The following is a 22,862-nucleotide window of genomic DNA, read 5'->3' as shown; positions in this document are numbered from 1 at the left end:
AAAAACAGACATAGCCTTCATAATTTGGTGGCTGATGGCTGTTGGATTCCATACATTATCCTGCAGACATGTGCTCAGTCTCCATGTTCATTAGCACAGCCAGCCTCAGGAACCCATCCCCTTAAGGAACCCAAGATGACCTTGCAGAGGAGCAGAGCCTATTGACAGCTCTCCTTTACTTTAAGGTTAATTAAGCTTATAATTGTTTGGGAGGAGGAATACATACAAGTCACCTCCTTACCTCCCTCTGCTGTCAAGAACTGACCAGCCCTGACAAGGGCTGGGCCTCCTCAGAGAAACCAGGGGCTATGGACTGCCACAAGGTGGGGATTGTCTTAAGACACTAAAGTTTTCTCCTTAGTGAAATGTTTTGGAGCTCTTAAATCAGTTTGAAATTGCTAGATGGAGTTTGCGAACAATAATAAAAAGAATAGGAAGGATAAACCACAAAAATATTACATAAGCAAATAAGTACTACATAAACAACACATTAAATGAGCCATCCAAATTGATTAGGGTGGGTTAGTGCACTGCTACCAAGGGTAACGTTGATACAGGTTTTCTGGGAAAAATACACAAACAGACAAACCATCCTGCCCCCCTAGACTGTTCAGTAAACCTATTACTGAATCAGATCACTCTCTCCTCCAAAATGCTAGCCGATATTCTCACCACCCTTTATGTCATATTTTTTTTTATTAAAAATTTTTTAAATGTTTATTATTTATTTTTTAGAGAGAGAGACAGATAGAGCATGAGGAGGAGGGGAGGGGCAGAGAGAGAGGAAGTCACAGAATCCAAAGCGGGCTCCAGGCTCTGAGCTGTCAGCACAGAGTCTCATGTACAGCTCGAACTCACAAACCATGCAATCATGACCTGAGCCGAAGTTGGATGCTCAACTGACTGAGCCACCCAGGCGCTCCCTTTTATGTCATCTTAAGTTGGTGTTCCAATGGTTTCCTTTATGTGTTTTGAGAGTTGACCCATGTTTGAAAATGGTGCTCACTTACCAGCCCCGAACATGACCTTTGTGGGTTTCAGCGACTCTGAGCACCACTTTGCGGAATAAAACGGAAGTAACGGACTTTCCAAGTAGTCAGCTGAGGGTCAGGCAGAGAGCAACCGAGAAACACCACTTCCTTTGTTTTAGTAATAATAGAAACATCAGTGGGTTCTTTCAGAATGTGAGTGAGGTTCATTCCAGTGCTTCTGATTTCCCCACGCCTCTGGCCAAAAGGATCATGTTGACTCTGTATGGGGAAACAACATCAACTGAGCGAGTGGTTAGTTTTATCACCACGCTGCATGGAAGCATGGAAAACCTCGGAGGGGGCGTGTATTAGGACAGCCACTGAGTATACAGTGTGCCATGCAGCCATAGTATGGTGTATGGGTAAGGGAGATCAGGGGACAGCTGTGGGGCTGTAGAAATACTGCAATAAACAGAAGTTTGGATGCTTTCCTTTTTTTGTAGTATGAAATGCTTCACGTGACCCCACCAATGAGCCCGCCAGATGTCCTCAAGACAAGTCCCGTGGCTGACGCTGCTGGTTGGGTGGATGTGGATAAAGAAACTCTGCAGCACAAGAAATACCCAAATGTGTTTGGGATTGGGGACTGCACTAACCTTCCCACATCAAAGACCGCTGCTGCAGTAGGTAAGAGAACGAATGAGCTATGTTCCGACTCTCTCAGAATGATGTCACCCTAAGGCACCATCATAACAAAAACCAAAGCCTGGCACAAACAGCATTCCATTCATAAGGAAACTTTTGTGGCCTCAAAATGACTTCAACCTCCCTGACACACAGGCTAGCTGTTGATGAACGTGGTGTCATATGAAGAATAAAGAGTAGCATCACCTCCTCTGCCCTTTGTAGGTCAGGGTGGTTGTTTACAGAGGAGGGGGCATTAGAGAGAGGGTACCACTCTTCCAGCTCTGCAATTCTTTTGCTTCTCATACTGCCATACTCGTATCCTTGGCCTTTTTTTGGCCTGTGACCCTAGGCGGGTTGGCTATTTTTCCTTCTGCTTGAAACACCATAAAGCTAGGGAAGCGTTTGTTTCCACAGAAAACACATGCAAGTCAATGAAAGCTTGCAGACCAGAAAATTGTTCTGTTAGGACAAATACAGTGGAGCATGCCCTGATTGGTACACGATTGAGGCCTCAGCCTGGAAAACGAAATTCTTTACCTCCATGTTCTGCACTAGCAGTGATGAGGAGAATTGCCTTTTAGATGCTGTCCTCTGTAGATAGGAATGGTCTTCTCCACATGCTATAAAACACAGACATCCCTGTTGGTGGGGATGGTAGTGTTTTTGTGGGAATTGCATACCTGCAGAACATGTTGTGTTACTGTCACTATTTCAACCTATTTCCTTTCTAGGAAACCCGCTGAATATCTTTTTCATTATTAAAAATAATTTCCTCGCAATTTTTTATTTTAAAAATCTCTAACCTATGACAAATTTGAAAGAAAGCACAATGAATTTCATAGGCCCCTCAGATATTAACCAATTATTATCTTTTGTAGTATTTGCTTTATTACTCTATGTAGATTTTTTGCTGAGTCATTTGAAAGCAAGTTAAAAAAAAAATTTTTTTTAATGTTTATTTATTTTTGAGAGAGAGAGAGGGAGACAGAGTGTGAGCAGGGGAGGGGCAGAGAGAGAAGGAGGCACAGAATCTGAAGCAAGCTCCAGGCTCTGAGCTGTCAGCACAGAGCCCGACGTGGGGCTTGAACTCATGAGCCATGTGATCATGACCTGAGCCAAAGTGGGATGCTCAACGACTGAGCCACACAGGTGCCCCCTGAAAGCAATTTTTGACAATAGTACCTCGCCCCCAAATACTATTGTATTTCTTAAGAAAAAGGACTTTCTCCTCCATATCCACAAGGCCATTATCATGTCCAAGGAATTGAACACTGTATTATCTGATATATAATCATCCCATATACAATCCAGTTCAGACTTCTCCAGTTCTCCTTTATTACCCCCACCCCTACCCTCCCTTAAATCCATGAGTCAGTTAAGGGCCATACACTGCACTGGATGTCGTGTCTTTTTGGTTTCCTTTAATCTGGAACAGGCCCTTGGACATTTTTTGACTTTCATGACATTGGCATTTTTGGAGACCAGGTTGGTTGTCTTGTAGAACATACAAAGTTTAGAGTTGTCTGGTGGTTTTCTTTCTTTCTTTTTTCTTTAAAGTTTATTTTTTATGTATTTTGAGAGGGAGAGAGAGAGAGAGAGAGAGAGAGCAGGAGGGGCAGAGAAAGAAAGGGAGAGAGACAGAATTTGAAGCAGGTTCTGTGCTGTCAGAACAGAGCCCAGTGTGGGGCTTGAACTCATGAACTGTGAGATCATGACCTGAGCCGAAATCAGGAATCAGACACCTAACTGACTGAGCCACCCAGGTGCCCCTTTCAGGTGCCCCTTTCTGGTTCCCCTTTCTGTTGGTTTTCTTCTTTCTTTCTTCCTTTTTTTTTAAGTTTCTTTATTTTTGAGAGAGAGACAGAGAGAGAGACAGGCTGTGAACAGGGGAGGGGCAGAGAGAGAGGGAGACACAGAATCCAAAGCAGGCTCCAGGCTCTGAGCTGTCAGCACAGAGCCCCATGTGGGGCTCAAACTCAAGAGACATGTGATAATGACCTGAGCAGAAGTCAGATGCTTAACTGACTGAGCCACCCAGGCGCCCCTGGTGGCTTTCTTAAAATTAGATTCAGGTTATCCATTTGGTAAGACCCTCTGTACATGAGGCTGTGTGCCTCCCACTGCATCACCTTGGGAGCCTCTTGTTAGCATGTCTTGTCCTTGGTGAGGCTAGATTTCATCACTGGGTGAAGGAGTAACCGTTAGTTCTCTCCACCGTAAAGGTATCTTTTCTCTTTGTGACCTATAGGTAGACTGTGAGACAATGCTTTCCATTTGCTTTTATCTTCTTGTAAGTCTGCTGAATTTATGTGGTGAGAATACCTGTGGGAGCACCTGGGTGGCTCAGTCCATTAAGCGTCTGACCTCAGCTCAGATCATGATCTCACGGTTCGTGAGTTTGAGCCCCACATCGGGCTCTGTGCTGACAGCTCAGAGCCTGGAACCTGCTTCGGATTCTGTCTCCCTCTCCCTCTGCCCCTCCCCCACTCGTGCTCTGTCTCTCTCTCTCTCTCTCTCTCTCTCTCTCAAAAATAAACATTAAAAAAATTTTTTTTAAAGAAAATACCTGTGGATGCATATGAGGCCCAGATTACCCAGTCTGTGGCCTACTTCAAACAAACACATGTCATTCATCGTTCTGAATAGATAATATTAAATTTGATTAAATGGAAAGTTATAAGTGAAAAACCTTGCTCCCCGCCCTGTCTTGTATCTATCTGCTCTGCTTCTTTGTTCCCCCTGACCATGTAGAGAGCATCCCCATTGTTTTTACCTGTTATTTTCCAGCCTGTATTCTCTTGCATGGTTGCTCCAGAATTTATTTAATGAGTCTACTCTTAATTTATATTTACATTGTTTCCAATCCATTTGTATTTCAGACAGTGCTGTAGTGAATGCTTTTTTTTTTTTTTTTTTTTTTATGTCATTTCACATTTCAGGAAGTAAATAACAGAAGTCCCAGTGTTCCCCAAGCAGATCTACGTTTTTCACTAGATTCCCTTACCTGGGTCCTCTCAGTATCCCTGGCAATGCTCTCACCGGTTCTACTAATCAGTCCTTGGCTTTTCTTGCTACGCAGACAGGTGTCTTACCTCATTCCAGACCACTATGCTACTGTGGGTGACACCCCCTCTTGCTACATTGAATCTAGCTTCCTGTGGCTCATGCCTCTTTCTCTTTCCCGAGATTCTCCCTTAATTACCCACAGCACAGCCAAGACCAGGATGTGACATTAACAAAAGTTAAATGAAGGTTTGGGCATAGCCAAAGGGGATTATAATACACGAAAAAAGTGCACAACAATTCACATACCCTTTCATACACATACCTGGACAGTGTGACTGCTTCCTGGGTCCCAACCTCTTGGCAACTGGTACCCACCCAACATCTTCTCTCCTCTTCATTGATCTTGATGCCCTGCTGCAGGCACCTCTTTGGAACTTCTCAGTTAAGATTCTAAACTCTGTACGGCACTCAAAGGGGAACAAAGTTTTCCAAAAGGGAAATAGGATCTTTAGAGATGTTAAGACAATGAGGACAGCCAGTTAATATTTTTAAAGCGGAATCATTTACTCCTCATTTTTTGGAAACTGCTCATTCGAGAAAAAAAATTATTGCTCTTTTGATTTGGGCATCAGTAAACTACACTCTGTGGGCCAAATGCAACCTGCTTCCTGTTTTTGTACAATTGGCTAGGAATGATTTCTACTGGTTAACATTTATAATCAATTTATGATAGGGAGCATTGAGGTTCAGAAAAAAGAATTTCATTCTTCTTATTAGTAGACCTGTATTACAGAAAATTATTGTTATATTTTGGATTTTGTTAATAAACTTTTTTTTTTCTCTCTTGGTACTTAATATCTTTGATATTTGCCTCTTGGCCCACAAGGTGTAAAATTTTCCTTTACAGAAAAAGCTTGTTGACTCCTGATTTTGGGGATTGCAAAACAACTGCTTTAATGAGTATTATACAGTATAAATCTAATCCATCTTTCCTCAAAAGCAAATCCAGTTTTCCACCTCGAGAGGCACAAACTGCTTGTATTTTTAAAAGGGCAGTCTTAATTATTCAAAATTGAGCACAGACTGGGATTAGATGGTATTAAGGAATTATTGCTAATAATTCAGGTATATTGAATTGTGTTTGTATTAAAAATTGCTATTGAGTTTGTATTTAAAAAGTTCCTCATATATCGGAGATATACACAGAAATATTTCTGGGTGAATTGTTGTGATGTTTGCCCTGAAAATACTCCAGAAAATAAAAGTAGCATCTATGATGGGATAGATGAAACAAGAAAGATAAGAGTTTGAATATTTTCATAATAAAAATAGTAGTCTCCCACTCTTACCATCAAAAACAAAAACATCCATCTACCTATCTAATTGTCTATATTTGGTCCAGCCTTAGCCAGGGTGCTCTAGTACAGAGGAAAGCTCACTGTGTTACCTAATTGAATATACCTGGGCAATCTAGGCTGTCTGAAGAAGAACAAAGGGACATATGAAAGTCTAGGGGATTCTGGACACACAGACCAAGTTGACAACGATTGGCCCCTAGGAGTAGGGGGTCTGCGGTTGGGATAGGGCCACCCTAACAGTTTTCTTGTTTGGAGAGAGCTGGCTCTTGAGTTTCAAACTTAGAGAGGCATCTGTGTAGGCTTTTGATGAATTGAAGAACCCCTCCTGGTAGTGAGAACTTCAAGTGGTAAGATGAGTCATGTTCTAGTTAAAATTTAGAGGGATCGGTTAAGCATCTGGCTCAGGTCATGATCTCATGGTAATGAGTTCAAACTCCACATCAGGCTTTGTCCGCACTGACAGTGTGGAGCCTGCTTGGGATTCTGTCTCTCTGTCTCTCTCTCTGTCTGTCTCTTTCAAAAATAAATAAATAAACTTTAAAAAAGTTAAACATAATAAAACAATGAAAAAATCTAGAGGGATAGGGAATGGAGGCTTCTTAATTTGTCTACATTTATTTGCAAATTAGTTTTCTTGGAAAACCTAGATGCTTATACTTTTCTGACTTTTCCATTTCTCTTATAGCTGCCCAGTCAGGAATACTGGACAGAACAATTTCTCTGGTTATGAAGAATCAAACACCAACAAAGAAGGTTTGTATGCCTTGTAAGAACCACTGTCTGAATTATCATCTCTTATTCTGCCTGAAAGCAATGTTTTCCCACAATTCTGCCACTTCCTTAATAGGTGTCTCTAATATGGGCACTTTAATTTTTATCCTCAGTATATTTTTGTTATATAATTTCCATTTTTTCACCGTACAAAAATATTCAAGAACATAAAACCGTAATTACTTAGAGTAAATAATAAATTCTGAAGTATTATATAATGCCAGATAAAGAGCCACTTTCCAACTCAGTCTCACATGCAAATTTAGTATGATGGCTACACTTCGTGTCCACTGGTGACTGGCTACAACCGTGTGATTCTTGCGGAGTTTGACTACAACGCTCAGCCGCTGGAAACCTTCCCCTTTGACCAGAGCAAAGAGCGACTTTCCATGTACCTCATGAAGGCCGACCTGATGCCTTTCCTGTATTGGAACATGATGCTAAGGTAAGGTCATCGCCTAGGGTAGAGAGACACGCCTTTTGGCATATTGCACCGCCTTGTGCAGGGTGGTTGTCTCAAGGAAGCCTTCAAGCTACAGGAGACATCATGACCCAAGGCAGAAATGACACAGGGGATCTGCTTTGCTGTGTTGTTTCTTAGGGATTTGTGATGGCAGCCTATGAAGGATCTGAAACCTTAGCTGTGTTCTCTTGCTACTGGATTAATAACAACAACAACAACAACAACAACAATAATAGTAAATCAATTACACATGTCAAGTACTTTTTCATCTGACACCGTGTGTGTGTGTGTGTGTGTGTGTGTGTGTGTGTGTGTGTGTTCTAGGAAAAATAAAACATAGTGATTAAGAGCAAAAGCTTTGGAGTCAGACCTGTGCCCTGAGTCCTGCTTCTGCCATTTACTAGCTGTGTGTCGTAGGGCAAGTTGCTTAACTACTCTCATCTACAAAATGAACTTAACATCACAGGATGAAGATCAATGAGATGACATATAAAAAGCTACATAGTAGGCATTCAATAAGTAAATAGAGTAATAAAAACTAAGATTCTCTTGGGTCAAAAAATGACAATCTCATTTCACTTGTCCAAACCCTTAAGAGATAGTTAAGTCAGGATATGTATATCAGTGATTTTGTCTTCAAGGGGACATTTGGCAATATCAGGAGACATGTTTGATTGTCACAACTGGAGGGGATGCTTGTGAGTATCTAGTGAATAGAGAGGCCAGAGATGCTGCTAACCATCTTAAAATGCACATGTCAGTCCCACAACAAAGAAATATCTGGTTCAAATTGTCAGTAGGGCCGTGATTGAGAAACCCTGAACTATACTTAATTTACAAGCAAATGAGAGTAGAAAGGATTGCAGTTTGCATGTAGCAGAGGCTTCATACGGGTTTGCTGAGTTGCGTCTGCATGTCCAGGATCACATAGCAAGTCAGTGTCAAAGCCAGGATCCAAAGTATGTTGTCCCCTCATGATCATGGGATCTTTCTACCTCACTGGACAAGTCTTGCTTTATGTGCTGAGAAGCAAGCTGTGTGAGCAACTTGGCTTCCCTTTCAACATTCTGCTGCCGAAGTCACCCCCATCTTTTCTGAAACAAATAATCTTCTGCATGTCATTTCTTACAGGGGTTATTGGGGAGGACCAGCCATTCTGCGGAAGTTGTTCCATCTGGGTATGAGTTAAGGATGGCTCAACCCTTGCTCTCCTCGGATGGCTTCTGAACCCGAATCACAGTCGTTGATTGACCAAGAGCAGCATGAAGAAGTTAAAACCTAACACTGTGCAAAGAGTTTACTGCTGGGTGATGGTGACCAAATGCCTCCTTTTTCAGTGCCTCTGGACAGCTACTATGTGATATGCCCAGGATGAGTTTGATTCTTCAGAAATATTCAAATGAAAGATTAGATTTCTATTTTTTAAATAAAAGCTTGCCATTGATTGAGATTCTATGAGACAATTTTATCTTGACTGGTAGAATGAAAAGTTACAGCAGTTGGGAGCGAAAGTTGCTGGTGGGAGCTTACCTGTTACCTACTGTGAGTGTTCTATTGATGGCTGATGCGTTTTCGCCAGACCCTGTTTGGATTTGCACAAAGTCACTCCAGTGAGAGTATTATTTCAAGTGGTGTGTGTGTGAGAGCCCTGAACATGTGATGCTTAGAATTCCTCAGCAGGGGCATAGGGGTTGTTGCCCTCTCCTCGGCCGCCATGTTTGTGCTGAGGCCATACCTCCTCCTGGTTAATGACTGATGTGATGCTGGCACATTCCTGTAGAATGTGGGACTCTTCTACTTGGCAGCTGGCTCCAAGTTATTCCCCATCAACGTGGCTGAAGCTTTCTTAGAACTGTGTCATCAGAGATTCTCTTTCCCTGACCCTCCTACCTACCCCGCTTCCTCTCCCAGGTGTCCTGCCTACATCATGGTCTGAAAGCCCTCCATGCTTCTCCTGTTCTGTTCCTTTTTCTTTAGACTTTGCAGACCTTTGCCCCACTGAACCTCTTGCAAATCTTACTCTCTTACGGCACCTGCTTCTCAGGGAACTTATGCACAGTGAGGATGGGGCTAGAGGAATTCTGATGTGTGTGATGAGCATTTGCTTGATTCAGTCCCAAATTTGGCCAGTAAAATTTTGAGTGAGTTCACATTGGAAATATTGCAGGAAGTAGTTCATTTGTTTGAAGTTCAGCAGTGGCTTCAAAATCATTTGTTTCCAATTGGTTTACTTGTGGAAACTTAGTTTCAGTTCAGTCTGGTATTTATTTTTATTTTATTTTATTTTATTTCATTTCATTTCATTTCATTTCATTTTTTAAATGTTTACTTATTTTTGAGAGAGAGAGAGAGAGAGAGAGAGAGAGAGAGAGAGAAACAGAGAGAAAGGGGGACAGAAAATCCAAACCAAGCTCTGTGCTAACAGCAGAGGGTCCAATGCGAGGCTCGAACTCACGGACTGTGAGATCATGACCTGAGCTGAAGTCAGAGGCTTAAACAACTAAGCCACCCAGGCACCCCCAGTCTGGTATTTTAAAGCTTTGTACATTTTATATTTATTTATAAACTCCACCAAAAGGAAATGCATAGCAGTCTATGCAAAACCTTAGATTTTTACAACAGTTCAGAGTTCAAACCTAAACAGCTACCTACTTTAGGCAACAGTGTTATCTGGGATTACCAAGTCTCTCTGGTTTCCTGGAGTTCTGCTGATGACTTGAGAAACTGCTCAGCCATTCGTGAATTAACCCAACAAGTATTTACTGAGCACCTACTACCTGCCGAGCACTATTTTGGCCCAGGGGATGCAGTGGTGAACCAGACAGAGAGGGCTCTGCCCACACTTTTGTGGTTCATGTGATAGTTCCCTCTTCTCTTGTGGGATGCCAGGGGGTTGCTGGATGAGGCCTTGGTTGATTTGGAAAGTAGACTTTCCTCAGTGGCACAAGTTCTGAAGAAAGAGAACAGGGTGCCACTCCCTCAGCAGAGCCCGGGCAATAGGAGTGGAAGATGTTTTCTGTGGTAGCCACACATCTGGTTTGTCCGCAATATTCCTATTTAACATCCGTTATCTTGCCAGTGCCCCTTTCATTCCAAAATGTCCTGTCTGGACAATATATTGACCATGCTCCTGGGAACACTCTCCCCACCGAGCCCTGCCCCAGTCCTAGAATGGGAGAGGAGAGCCACAAAAGCTACGTTCACATCGTGCTTGTGAAAACAGGCAGTGGTGGGATTATTCTGCCCTGTACTCTGAGTCCTGGCCTGAGGTGGCCTCAGCTTGGCTCCTGGTGGGCTGCCCATTCTCACAAGGCATGCAAGTCAGGGAGAGCTGGGGGCTATTCATCCCACATGACCTTCTTCTGCAATGCCCAAGAGGTCCTGGGAAGAGCCAGCCATTACTTTCTCCCTGGTTGTAGACAAACATGCTGGTGAAGACGGTTTCTGCGTTTTTAGCAATGGGCTGGGATTCTGGGAATAGCTGAGGCTTTAGGTCAAGTCTCTTTGAAATCTCTTGCAAGGTGAACTGGAGCCTCCTAGGTCTGTTTATGATCATGCATTCTGAATAAACCTCTAAGCACCAAGGGATTTCTTCTGGATTCGCATTAGCTGGGCAGAATTTATTGCCAAGGCTGGAGGGAGCAGTAACCACTATTGGCCAGAAGTCCAGGAAAACTTGGCCTTTGAAGACTATCTCAACCACAAACGTGGGGTTGGCCAAAGGAGGGATCTGCCCTTTCGACTGCCTCCAGTTATTGGGATCAGGCAGCAGGGGGGTAAGACCAGGATAGAGACGAGGGTGTGTGGTTTCTCCACTGGTGGGGCCTCTGACTCAGAGGCTGATGCCTTTCGGGCTAGGACCAATGACTTGAGAAATCTCTCCTTAGTCCCCTCCCCTTGTTCCTGGAGCTTCTAGGGAATTGAAATTCCTGCCCTGGGTGAGCTATGGGTGTAATAATAGAGCTGGGGTGCAGCTTAGGGACCACTGGGGTAGAGGGAGGGAAATGAGACTTAAGTCACCAGGGGGAACATGGTTTCAGATTTAGTAGATGTTTTTGGTATTAAAGACATTTTTAGTGCTTTTTTCTTATGCCTAACTTTTGTAGAAAATTTGGATAACAGAGATAAACAAAAATAATAAAAATTAGCCCAAATCCATCTTCCAGTGATAACAACTAATAATGTCTTAGTGTCTTTTTCTCTGTTGCTCTAATATTACCACATATAAAGTTGCTGAAAACAAAAAGAATCACACTCCAAAGTACTGTTTGTGTTTTATACTTCATATGTGTTGAAGACCTAGAGATTGATTACAGAGAGGAGTAGGAGATTGGTGAGTAATTAATTACTCAAGGAGCACAGATCATTTGTGTTGGCTAAGAAGATTGCTAATTAATTAATTAATGTAATAAATCTATGTGCCATGCCCAGTAGGGTATTGGGCTATAGTCAGCCCTAGATACTTTTCTCATATAATCCTACAATAATCCTATGCACAAAATTATCAAAGACATGAAATAGTACTCTTTTTGAGGAAGGTGGCTTTTGTAACCCAATATTTAAGAATAGCTTCTCTGATTGTTTTCATGCACTGGATAACTCCAGTCTCATTTTTTTTTTAATGTTTATTTATTTATTTTTGAGAGACAGATAGAGAGAAGGAGGGGCAGAGAGAGAGAGGGAGAGAGAGAGAATCCCAAGATGGCTCTGCACTGTCAGCACAGAGCCTGATGCAGGGCTGGAACTCATCAACAGTGACATTGAGCTGAAATCAAGAGTTGGACACTTAACTTACTGAGCCACCTAGGTGCCCCCACTCCAGTCTGATTTTAAAATAGTGTCTTCCATTCATCCCTAAGACCACACTTGGAGCTTTCAGTCAGGGAAGGATCATCTCAGGGAAGGAAGGAACAAGAGAAATGCTTTGGATAAGATGAGCCTTTTTGGATGGATTAATGAAAACCAAGTCTCTCTAGTTAGGTTCTTTTTTTTTAATGTTTTTTTTTGTTTGTTTGTTTTCAAAGAGAGAAAGAGAGAGAGAAAGAGAGAGAGAGACAGGGCACGAGTGGGGAAGGGGCAGAGAGAAGAAGGGGACAGAGGATCCAAAGTGGTCTCTGTCCTGACAGCAGAAAGCCGGATGTGAGGTTCAACCTCAGGAGCCTCATGACCTGAGATCATGACCTGAGCTGAAGTCAATTCACTCAACTGACTGAGCCACCCAGGTACCCCTCTAGTTAGGTTAACTGCCAATTAGCTAAGGAGATAGCTTGTCCGTATGCTGGAGAAAGTAAAGGTTAATACTTTGCAACAGATAGATAGAAAGATCACAAAAGACAGTTGAGAAAGATGGATGGTGAAATACTGGGCAGTTTTCCCTCTCTCAATATTGATTTTTAAAATTAACTTCCTTGGAAAAGAGCATGCTTCAAACGACCCTAAATTAAGTTATAGCTTTCCATATTTGCATGTGGTAAAACTCCTTCGATCGCATCGCTCAGGTACAATCTGGGGCGCCTTACAGGCCAACAGTGGGGCAGAAGCTGCAGAAAGGCAGGCTCTCTGGTGCTGCCCTGGCACAAGCTGGCTTCAGATCTTCTCGAAGGACAGCCCAGTGGAACGCAGGACTTGGAACCACAGACCTGGATTTGGGTCTTGGCCCTCCCATTCACTGGCCCTCCCATTCAGTGTCTCAGCATTCAACTCAAGCTGCTGCTGCTGCTGCTGCTTCTTTTCTTCTTCTTTTAACGTTTATCTATTTATTTTGAAGAGAAGGAGTGTGCAGGGGGTGGGTGGGGGGGGGGCGGGGAGAGAGAGAGAGAGAAAGAGAGAGAATCTCAAGCAGGCTCCACACTGTCAGCACAGAGCCCGGTGCAGGGCTTGATCTCATGAACTGTGAGATCACGACCCGGGCCAAAATCAAGAGTTGGATGCTTAATGACTGGGCTACCCAAATGCTGTAGCAGGATTCTTTCTGACACTGAGGCTTTTCTTTCCAGGAAGTAACTTTATTCCTGCCAGCACCGCTCAGTTGGGTTCGTACCTGGAGAACTGAGCCCCGAACGCCACGTGGTGTAGTTTTCTACCTATTTTTTACTTCTTTGTCTCCCATATATGGTAACACACAAACATGTGGTCTGATTAAGTGATCTCACGTTACTCGGTCATGAGGGATGTTGTCACGCATGCCTACAGCCAGGTTGCCTTGAGGTTTGTTTTTTTCTTTCCTTAGGGCCGGGAACCCTACCACAGTGCCCTCCAACTCAAGCTTTTAAATCACCATTTTGTCACCTGTAGAGTGGGTGGTAACACCTACTTCACAGAATTGATGTAAGCACTAAAAGAATCAAGGTAGAACTTTTGGCAGTTTGGCGTATGGACCGAAGCTATTATTATTGTCGTTGACTCTGGTAGTTGAGTGAAGCACTCAGAAATAGCTTTGCCTTAGACTAGGAATTCCTGCCTGCCTGGGAGAAGTGGGGTTTTCCATGACACTTGTTACTGTCTTTTGATAGTAGCCATTCTGGCTCGTGTGAGGTAATATCACATTGTGGTTTTAATTTGCATTTCCCTGATGACTAGTCAGGATGAGCAACTTGTCATGTGTCTGTCGGACATTCATATGTCTTCTTTAGAAGAATGTCTGTTCAGATCCTCTGCCCATTTTTAAACTGGATTTTCTCTCTTTCTGTTGCTATTGAGTTGTATGAGTTGTTTAGGTGTTTTGCATATGAACTCCTTATCGTATTTATGACTTGCAGATATCTTCTCCCATTCAGTATGATGCCTTTTCATTTTGTCGATGGTTTCCTTTGCTGTGCAGAACCTTCTAGGTTGATGTTGTCCCACTTGTTATTTGTGCTTTTGGCGCCTTTGCTTTTAATGTCAAGTCCAAAAAATCATCACCAAGACTGGTGTGAAGGAGCTTGCTGCCTATGTTTTCTTCTAGGAGTTTTATGATTTCGGGCCTCCCATTCAAGTCTTTAATCCATTTTGAATTAATTTTTGTGTGTGGTGTATGACAGTGGTCTAGTTTCATTCTTTTGTATATGGCTGTCCAGTTTTCCCAACACCGTTTATTGAAGAGACTGTTCTTTCCCCATTGTACATTTTTGGCTGCTTTGTTGATATTTAATGATATGTGTGTGGGTTTATTTCTGGGCTCCCTATTTTGTTGCATTGTGTCTGTTTTTATGCCAATGCCACACTATTTTGATTACTATAGCTTTGAAATACAGTTTGAAATCACCAAGCACAATGCCTCCAGCTTTGTTCTTTTTCCTTGGGATTGCTTTGGCTATTCAGGGTTTTTTTGTGGTTCCATACACATTTTGGGATTGTTTATTCTAGTTCTGTGACAGGGCTGGGATTTCTTTCTTTCTTTCTTTTTTTTTTTCCTTTTAAGTTTCTATTTAAATTCTAGTTAGTTAACATATATGGTAAAATTGGTTTCTGGTGTAGAATTTAGTGATTCATCACTTGCATATAACACCCAGTGTTCATCACAAGCTGGGATTCCTTGTGTTGCTTTCTGTTCCTCCAGCTCCACCCTTCACCTCTGCACCCCATCCTCTGCCCTAGGAGACTGGGTGGCATGGGTTGTGTGAAAAGTCTCTCCTGCTGCCTGGTTTCTGGTTGGTTTTGGCCAGTGAAGGTTGTTGGTAGGGAATGAGAGAGAGGGAGGAAAGTAAGGTTGGGAGTTAATTCCTCTGGCTCCCTCTCTGCAGGGTTGTCTTGGCCCCATGATGAGGTAATAACAGAAATTGAGAGTAAGAGTTTATAAACTTTCATAGCAATTTGACAGGGATATTTTATATCTGTTGAATCTAATAACAAAAAATTGATCTTGTACTTTATGTGTTTTCAAATATCATATTTTCTTCTAATAAATTTTGATTGCATTTTATAAAAGTACTAGTCTGAGAAGAGTTAGGTTAAGAAAAATCAACATGGAAACAAAAACTCCAAACCTGGTCTTTCTGAACGACTCTCTTTTTGCATTCTGAGGATCACTCCTGCACAGTCCCCGCGGGCCTAAAGGTGGAAACACCCCTATGGATACAAATCCCACATGACTCCACTGTGCCTGTGGCTCCCCTAATCCAGGCCACCTTTGTAAATGAGCCTATCTTGAATGATCCTAACTAAACCTTGTCATCTGATTCCTATTGGGATCCTGACTGACACAAGGTAAACTAAAAGGGGTGGGGAGACATTGAAGGAGTTTACATAAAAATGGCAGGGAATTAATTGTAGCAGCATGAGTGAGGTATGGATGGAGAAGAAGTATCCAGATGACGTGACCAAAGCCAGGGTCAACTAGATTTAATAAGAGATGAAGACGGCTTGAATTAAGGCACTAAGGAAGGAGTGTATTCATGGATATTTAGGGAACTGCATTAGGCAAACAGAAACCACTGTATAAATAGTTCAGGCAGAAAGAAATTGAAGATGGCAGAGGCCGGCAAACTAGGATCTGTGCACCAAATTCAGTCCACTGTTTGTTTTTATAAATAAAGTTTTAGTGGAACACAGTCACACTCCTCTGTGTATGTATTGTTCAGGACTGCTTTTGCACTACAATGGCAGAGTTGAGCACTTGTGACAGAGACTGCACGTGGCCCTCAAAGCCTAAAATGTTTACCATCTGGATTTTCACAGAAAGTTTGGTGCCTCCTGGAACATTGGGAAGTAGGTATATACAGAACTGTAGGAATAGATGGGGAAACAAACGTCATGGAAAATTACTGCTGGTTTTTAGGAGATCAGGAGGCTGAAGAAATTGCAGGAAATATTGGCTCCACTGATCTCAGCTGTCCGACACATCAGAATAGGTGGTGCCTACAAATCTCTGCAAGTCTCACATGGGCAGACACACATGCCCCCTACTGCCAGAGGGGAAAGGGCTTCTTTTCTTTTGTTTTTCAGTCTGATGCAAGTGCCCCTCACTCACTGGCAGACTCTAAATGAAACTAGTTGTCTTTTCCCAGCTTGCCTCTTTAATACAGAGGTCAGTATAAGAGGGGCTGGATTCACAAGCCCAGAGCTTTGAGATGACTAGTAAGGGGTAAGGAAATATGGAGTCACCCAGGCTTGGGTGACTGTGATGGATGGTAATGCTGTCATGGAGAGGGAGAAGAGCTGAAGAGAAGGTTCTGGACAGGAAGAGAGGCATTGCCAAGAGGTTAGATCCCCAAACCCCTGCCAACCGTGGAGTCGCAGCCATCTTCCCCAATGGGATTTTACTCAGACTCCCTCAGTCAGTGACATTCATGGAATAAAACCATAAAGTATTTTTGACATAAAAAATTAGTATTCCAAACCTGGGATTAACATATCTTTCCACAGCTGACGAATATCCAGCCTTCGGGCTAAAGCAGTTATAAATCTTCCTTTGGTAGGTTTATGGGAGACCTTCTAGGACTGGGAAATGCTGGCAATCTCTTCGGCCCAAGGACCCTGTTTTCATGCCTAGTACTGTGAATGGCAGAGAGAGGCCTGAAGCAAAGCAAAGCAGTGAGAGGAGCAGACTGGAGGAAGAGGTCACGAGGCAAAGGATGGAGAGGAGAGAAAGTGGTTGACCTGGGGATGGGTCTCATTAAAATGATGAGAGGTCATCAATCCCCATAGGGGACAATGGGAGGACGTGAGGAAGGGGTGTTGCGACAACTGCTGACCAGCCTTACACCTCTGTCTTCACCTCATTTCCTGTCTCAGTTGTCAGCCAGGGCCCTTCCTCCTGGAGTCCATGCTATGCTGTTGACTGGGGACCATACTCTGAAATTTAACAACACTGATATAAAACTCTCTTTATCCTTATCTGAGCAAATGGAAGCCATGAGACGCAAGGACTTCACTGTGTGCCATTTTGCTCCAGCAAAGCTCATTTTATTAGTTTGCTTCCTCCAAATCAGTAATAGTCCAGCTTGTAAATACATCCTTATGTCCTACCTTAGATCTAATTAGTGGCTGTCTCCTAACTGAGGAATTCCTTCTAATGGTTTCTATATGCAAATACAATAGGTGCTTAAACATCAGTAATTGTAAACACACAGTAATTTGAACGGTATGGTTAAGATAAAAGTTTTGAGTCCAATTTGTAAATATAGAAATGGGTCGTCATCTGTGACTAGGAACTCTGTGGTCATTGTCAAAAGGCCTGAGAGATTTTCAAGATCTCATAACAAATGAGAAGCCTAACAGGGATCTGCACCTGTTCTCACAGTGTCTTGGAAAAATTGTTGATATTAGGATTACTTTGGAAGGCTTCTCCTGGTTCAGCCCGGTGATATTTTTGGTTGGGAGTAAAAGAAAATGGAGAAATGTATTAGTCCAAATCCTCTTATTTTCCAAGTAGCAAAAAAGCAATTTATTGGCTTATACATCTATAAACCTGAGAAGGAGTTCAGGCATGGCCAGATCCAGAGGCTCAAGGTGTTCCTCTCCCTTCTGGCTTGCCTTTCTTTGTTTTGGTTTCCTCCTCAGTACCACCTCACAAGCAGACAAAGAGGCCCCAGGCAGCATCAGGCTTACCTGCTCCTTAAAGCAACAGTCCCTCTTTTCTGACTGTGAAGATGGTAAAAATCTGCGAAGAGATTTGATGGTCCAAGCTGGGGTTGACTTTTCTTGAACCAGTCACGTGCCCACTCTTAGGGAAGAGGACTGTGTCAGCTCTGTGTAAGTTGATTTGGGAGGGGAGAGGATTGATTCTCCAAGCAGATGCTAAGGTTAAAAACCTAGTTTTATTACAAGGATAACAAGGTGGACACATCCTGTATTCTACTCCATCATCAACTTTAATCTATTCATTCATTCATTCTGCAAACATATATGCATGTGGCCTGGCCAGCTGCGGGGGTCACCAGGTGAGTAAGATGGGTTCCTGTCCTCTTAAATCTAAGGGAGGAGCTTGAATCTAAGGGATCCTGAGTTCCTAGGGAGGATCCTCTTGGTTACTTGCAAAGCATCCTACTGACTAGGAAGGGGGAACCACAGCTCCTCCAGGAAGCTTGCTGATACCGGGGTTCCTGCCAGCACCTGCCAATAACGGCCCTTTCAGCTTCATGGGGCTCCTCAGTGGGTTCTGTGACCCAACCAATTAAGTAATGGCTGGTGGAGAGCGAAAGGGGAGCGCGCTGCTGGCTCTCCTTCTGCCTGGGCTGTGGGCGCCCCATGCAGGAGGACTGGAGCACTTGCGCGCCGCGGACACCTGCAGGTCTCCGCTGGCTTCTTTCCTTCCTGATCTTGTAACAAACTGGGCCTAGAAACGCTTGGTTTGAAGCGATGCCAAGCTGTGTTATGTTTACCACCTGCGCCTCATTAACTGGCGGCGCCATAAGCGCCTTGTAAAGGAGCCCAAACTGACGTCACGTGGAACCCGGGCCCGTCTCTCCAGCCACTTGGCCCGCCAGGGCGCCGCGCTCCCTGGCCTTGACACTTTCCTGCTCAGGTGAGTTTGCTCAGCCGCGGTCATAGTCACAGTCCTCATCAAAATAGTATCAACTGCTACAGTTTTGAGGTAGACACCCGGCTAGGCGCTCTGCATCCAATTTCTTGTTTAATATTCACAATCACCGTACCCGAGAGCGTTTTACCGACGACAGAGGCTTGAAGAGAAGCAGCTGGCCCAGCTCACGTGGTTAGGAAGCGACAGGGTCAGGCCAGAGCCACAAGAGGGCGCGCTCCTCATTTTTCCATATTGTTCTACGGTTTCGCTTTTTCTGGGGGAAACCGACGTTGTATTTTGACTCCGGTAAAAATCCACGTGAACACCGTACGCATGTATGTATGCGTATGTATGTATATGTATGCATGTATGTATTGGAAGGACAGGGCGGCATTGGGAAACGGGCTGCAGGTACTGTGAGCACATTTCTGGAACAGAACATTATGCTGCATCTGTTGTGACAGGAGGCAGAATTTTTGCATTAGGCGTCATGTACCATTTGGGAGGTTGGTCATCAGTGCCATATGGGGCGAAACTGTAAAGCTACCAGAGACTTTTGTGAGTTATGGCTGGCAAGCCACATCGTGTGTGTATGCATGCAAGCTTCCACACTTTTCTAGATCTTCCTTTCATGTCAGTCCTGGGCACTCCCTTGCCTTGGTAACATTTGGAATTAAAGTCTGGAGAGGCTGTTTTCCTCTGCCTAAGGTAATCTAAAGGCTCCAGTCTTCCTTTTTTTCCACCGCTCTCTCGCCCCTCCCCGCCTTTCCCCTTGTTCCCAACTCTTGGTCTGACTGAAGCTTCCGTTCTGAACGTTTAAGTTGTACTTACTCTTTTTTTTTTTTTTTTTTTAAATTGAGTGTGTAAATATTTATTTTGCATACCCTTTGCGTTTATCAATAATAACACAAAGGAATATATAGACATATACAATCTGCCCTTAAAAATATTTCTTAATTTTTTTATTGAAGTGTAGTTGACACATGATGTTACATTTGTTTTAGGTGTACAATGTAGTGATTTGACAACTCTGTACCTTATGCTGTGCTTTCCACAAGTGTAGTTACTGTTCCATTAAATTATTATTAAACTATTACTGTAATTATTATTAAATATTACAAAATAACATTGACTATATTCTTTATGCTATACCTTTCATCCCCGTACCTCCCACCCCCCACCTTCACCCATTTTGCCCACCCCCCAGCACCCTCCTTTCTGGCGACTACCAGTTTGTTTTCTTTTTTTTTGTTTGTTTTTAATTTTTTAAATGTTTATTCATTTTTGATATAGAGACAGAGTGTGGGCAGGGGAGGGGCAGAGAGAGAGGGAGACACAGAATCCGAAGCAGGCTCCAGGTTCTGAGCTGTCAACACAGAGCCCAACACAGGGCTCAAACTCACAGACTGTGAGATCATGACCTGAGCCCAAGTCAGATGCTTAACTGACTGAGCCACTCAGGTGCCCCTACCAGTTTGTTTTCTGAATTTATGGGTCTATTTCTGCTTTGTTCCTTTTTTTTTTTTTTATTCCACATATAAGTACAATCATGTGGTATTTTTCTTTCTCTGTAGGGTTTATTTCACTTAGCATAATATCCTCTATGTCCATCCATGTTGTCATAAATGGCAAGATCTCATGCTTTTTTTATGGCTAATATTCCATTGTGGGTATGTATATACATTGTGGGTATGTATATATATATATATATATACACACCACATCCTCTTCATTCATCTGTTGATGGACACTTGGGTTGCTTCCATATCTTGGCTACTGTAAATAATGTTGCAAAAAACATAGGTATATATTTTTTGAATTAGTGTTTTTGTTTTCTCTGGGTAAATATCCAACAGTGGAATTACTGGATCATATGGTATTTCTGTTTTTAATATTTTGAGGAACCTCCATACTATTTCCCATTATGCCCATACCAGTTTACATCCCCACCAACAGTGCACAAAGGTTCCTTTTTCTCCACATCCTCGCCAACACTTGTTATTGTCTTTTTGACACTAGCCAGTCTGACAGGTATGAGGTGATATCTCATTGAGGTTTTGATTTGCATTTCCCTGATGATTAGTGATGTTGAGTGTCTTTTCAGGTGTCTTTTGGCCATCTATATATCTTTGGGAAAATGGCTATTCAGGTTTTCTATCCATTTTTGAATTGGATTATTTGTTTTCTTGGTGTTGAGTTGGATAAGTTCTTTATATATTTTGGATATTAACTCCTTTATTGGATATATAACTTGCAAATATCTTCTCCCATTCGATAGGCCTTTTCATTTTGTTGATGGTTTCCTTTGCTGTGCAGAAGCTTTTTATTAGGTGTAGTCCCAATAGTTTATTTTTTAATTTTTTTAATTAATTTTTTTAAGCATATATTTATTTTTGAGAGACAGAGTATGAATGGGGGGAGGGGCAGAGAGAGGGAGAGGGAGACACAGAATCTGAAGCAGGCTCCAGGCTCTGAACTGTCAGCACAGAACCCGATGTGGGGCTTGAACCCACAAACCATGAGATCATGACCTGAGCTGAAGTTGGATGCTTAACCAACTGAACCACCTAGGTGCCCCCAATAGTTTAGTTTTGCTTTTGTTTTTCTTGACTGAGGAGATGTATGTAGAAAATGTTGTGAAGGCTGATGTCAAGGAAATTACTGCTTATGTTTTCTTCTAGGAGTTTTATGGTTTCGGGTCTCACATTTAGGTCTTTAATCCATTTTGAGTTTATTTTTGTGAAGTTCTACTTATTCTTCACAGAGGGGAATATTGGTGTTGGGAAAGGCCATTTCTGATTGCCTCATTTCAACAGGCCCTTTCTGATTACAAGTATTGCAATCTAATCTCTGATTATCAATTGATTTAAAGTGATAGTTTTTAAACCTTCATTAAAGAGGTTTGTATACACTGATCCCCCCCAACATCCCTCACCCTGACACCAGACTTGAGGCTTCTGGAGGGCAAAGACCCTGTCTACTTTATGCATTGAAGCCTTACCGTATAGCTGTGTTCAGTGTTGACACCAGGTAAGTGCATATCTGTGGTTTCCAAACCTGGTGGTACCTCAGAATCAACTTTTTCTCTTTTTAAAAGGCTTTGCTTGGGGATTATGCCAAGATCAGTTTGGGCCGAAGCCTGGCAATCTGTGTTACCTGAAGAAGTGGTCTGCATCCCTGTGGCATCCATCCCTGCTGCACTGATGTCTCCCTCCGGCTTGCATCATGGCTTCATGAGGTGGGATGGGGTGAGGGGTTCTCTATGACACTGGGAGAAGAGCTTGAGTCTGTGGGTAGGGGGTTGAAAATGGATTGCTGTCACACTACTGCTCCACTCAGAAGTGGACCCTGTGGTGAGAGAAATTCTTCTGATGGGCTGAGCTGTGAGCAGTACCCTTGTTGGTCTATTTTGTATGGAAGGGGAGATGGCCTGAGGTACTTTACACAGACTCCTAGGCAGTGGTGAATAATTTGGTTAGTGTGGAAGGAATAGGTGTGGAAGATCTGAGGCCAGGATTCTGGAGAAGCCTTTGACTGAACCAGAGGAGTGGTCACAAAGCATGTAGATCTTTATGTTGACCATCAAGACCCAGCAGAAGGGTCACTCCACAACCAGGTAGACGAGATGACTCACCTGGTAGATGTCTGTCAGCCTCTGCCCTTGGTCACCGCAGTGCTCACACGATGGGTCCATGAATGGTGGAACTTCAGTAGCAGGGATAGAGGCTCTGCATGGGTTCCTTCTGACCCAAACTGGTCCAGTTACTGTCACTGCTGAATATCCAAAGTGTTGCTGGCAGAGACCAAAAATGAGCCTTCAGTGCGGTACTACTTCTTAAGGAGTCCAGCTAGATATGCTGGCAAGTTGATGCCACCAGGCCTTTATCACACTGCAGGGGACAGTGATCCATCCTTTATGGAACTGATTCCCTCGGATACCTGTTTTCTTTTCCTGTGCCTCTGCTAGTATCATCAAGTGTTCATAGAGTGCCTGCTTACTGACATGGGATCCCATGTTACAGCTTTTCATACCAGGGGACTGTTTTTACAGTGAAGGAAGTGTGATAATGAGCATATAAGCACAGAATCATCATATGCCATATCACATAGGAGCCAAATAGAAGATTGGAATGGCCTGTGGTGCCTTTTACCCTTCAGCTGGA

The 22,862-nt window shown here is 43.0% G+C and overlaps 1 protein-coding gene across 3 annotated transcripts in view; it reads left to right on the top strand.

The window, feature by feature from the left end:
• The window catches only part of SQOR (sulfide quinone oxidoreductase), a 48,858-nt gene extending 40,152 nt beyond the window's left edge, over positions 1-8,706 (top strand). For all 3 annotated transcript variants that reach the window (XM_060618649.3, XM_060618651.3, XM_081795878.1), the window contains exons 7-10: positions 1,475-1,658; positions 6,708-6,775; positions 7,060-7,238; positions 8,388-8,706. In XM_060618649.3, the coding sequence (XP_060474632.2) occupies positions 1,475-1,658; positions 6,708-6,775; positions 7,060-7,238; positions 8,388-8,445 (489 nt within the window). In that variant the 3' untranslated portion in view covers positions 8,446-8,706. The remainder of the gene's footprint in view (positions 1-1,474; positions 1,659-6,707; positions 6,776-7,059; positions 7,239-8,387) is intronic.
• Positions 8,707-22,862: the final 14,156 nt, after the last annotated feature.

Source organism: Panthera onca, chromosome B3 (genome assembly GCF_046562875.1).
Source record: "Panthera onca isolate mPanOnc1 chromosome B3, mPanOnc1 haplotype 2, whole genome shotgun sequence".
Classification (NCBI taxonomy): domain Eukaryota; kingdom Metazoa; phylum Chordata; class Mammalia; order Carnivora; family Felidae; genus Panthera; species Panthera onca.
Note: the sequence above shows the minus strand (reverse complement) of the source record. Positions and strands in the feature narration are given on the sequence as shown.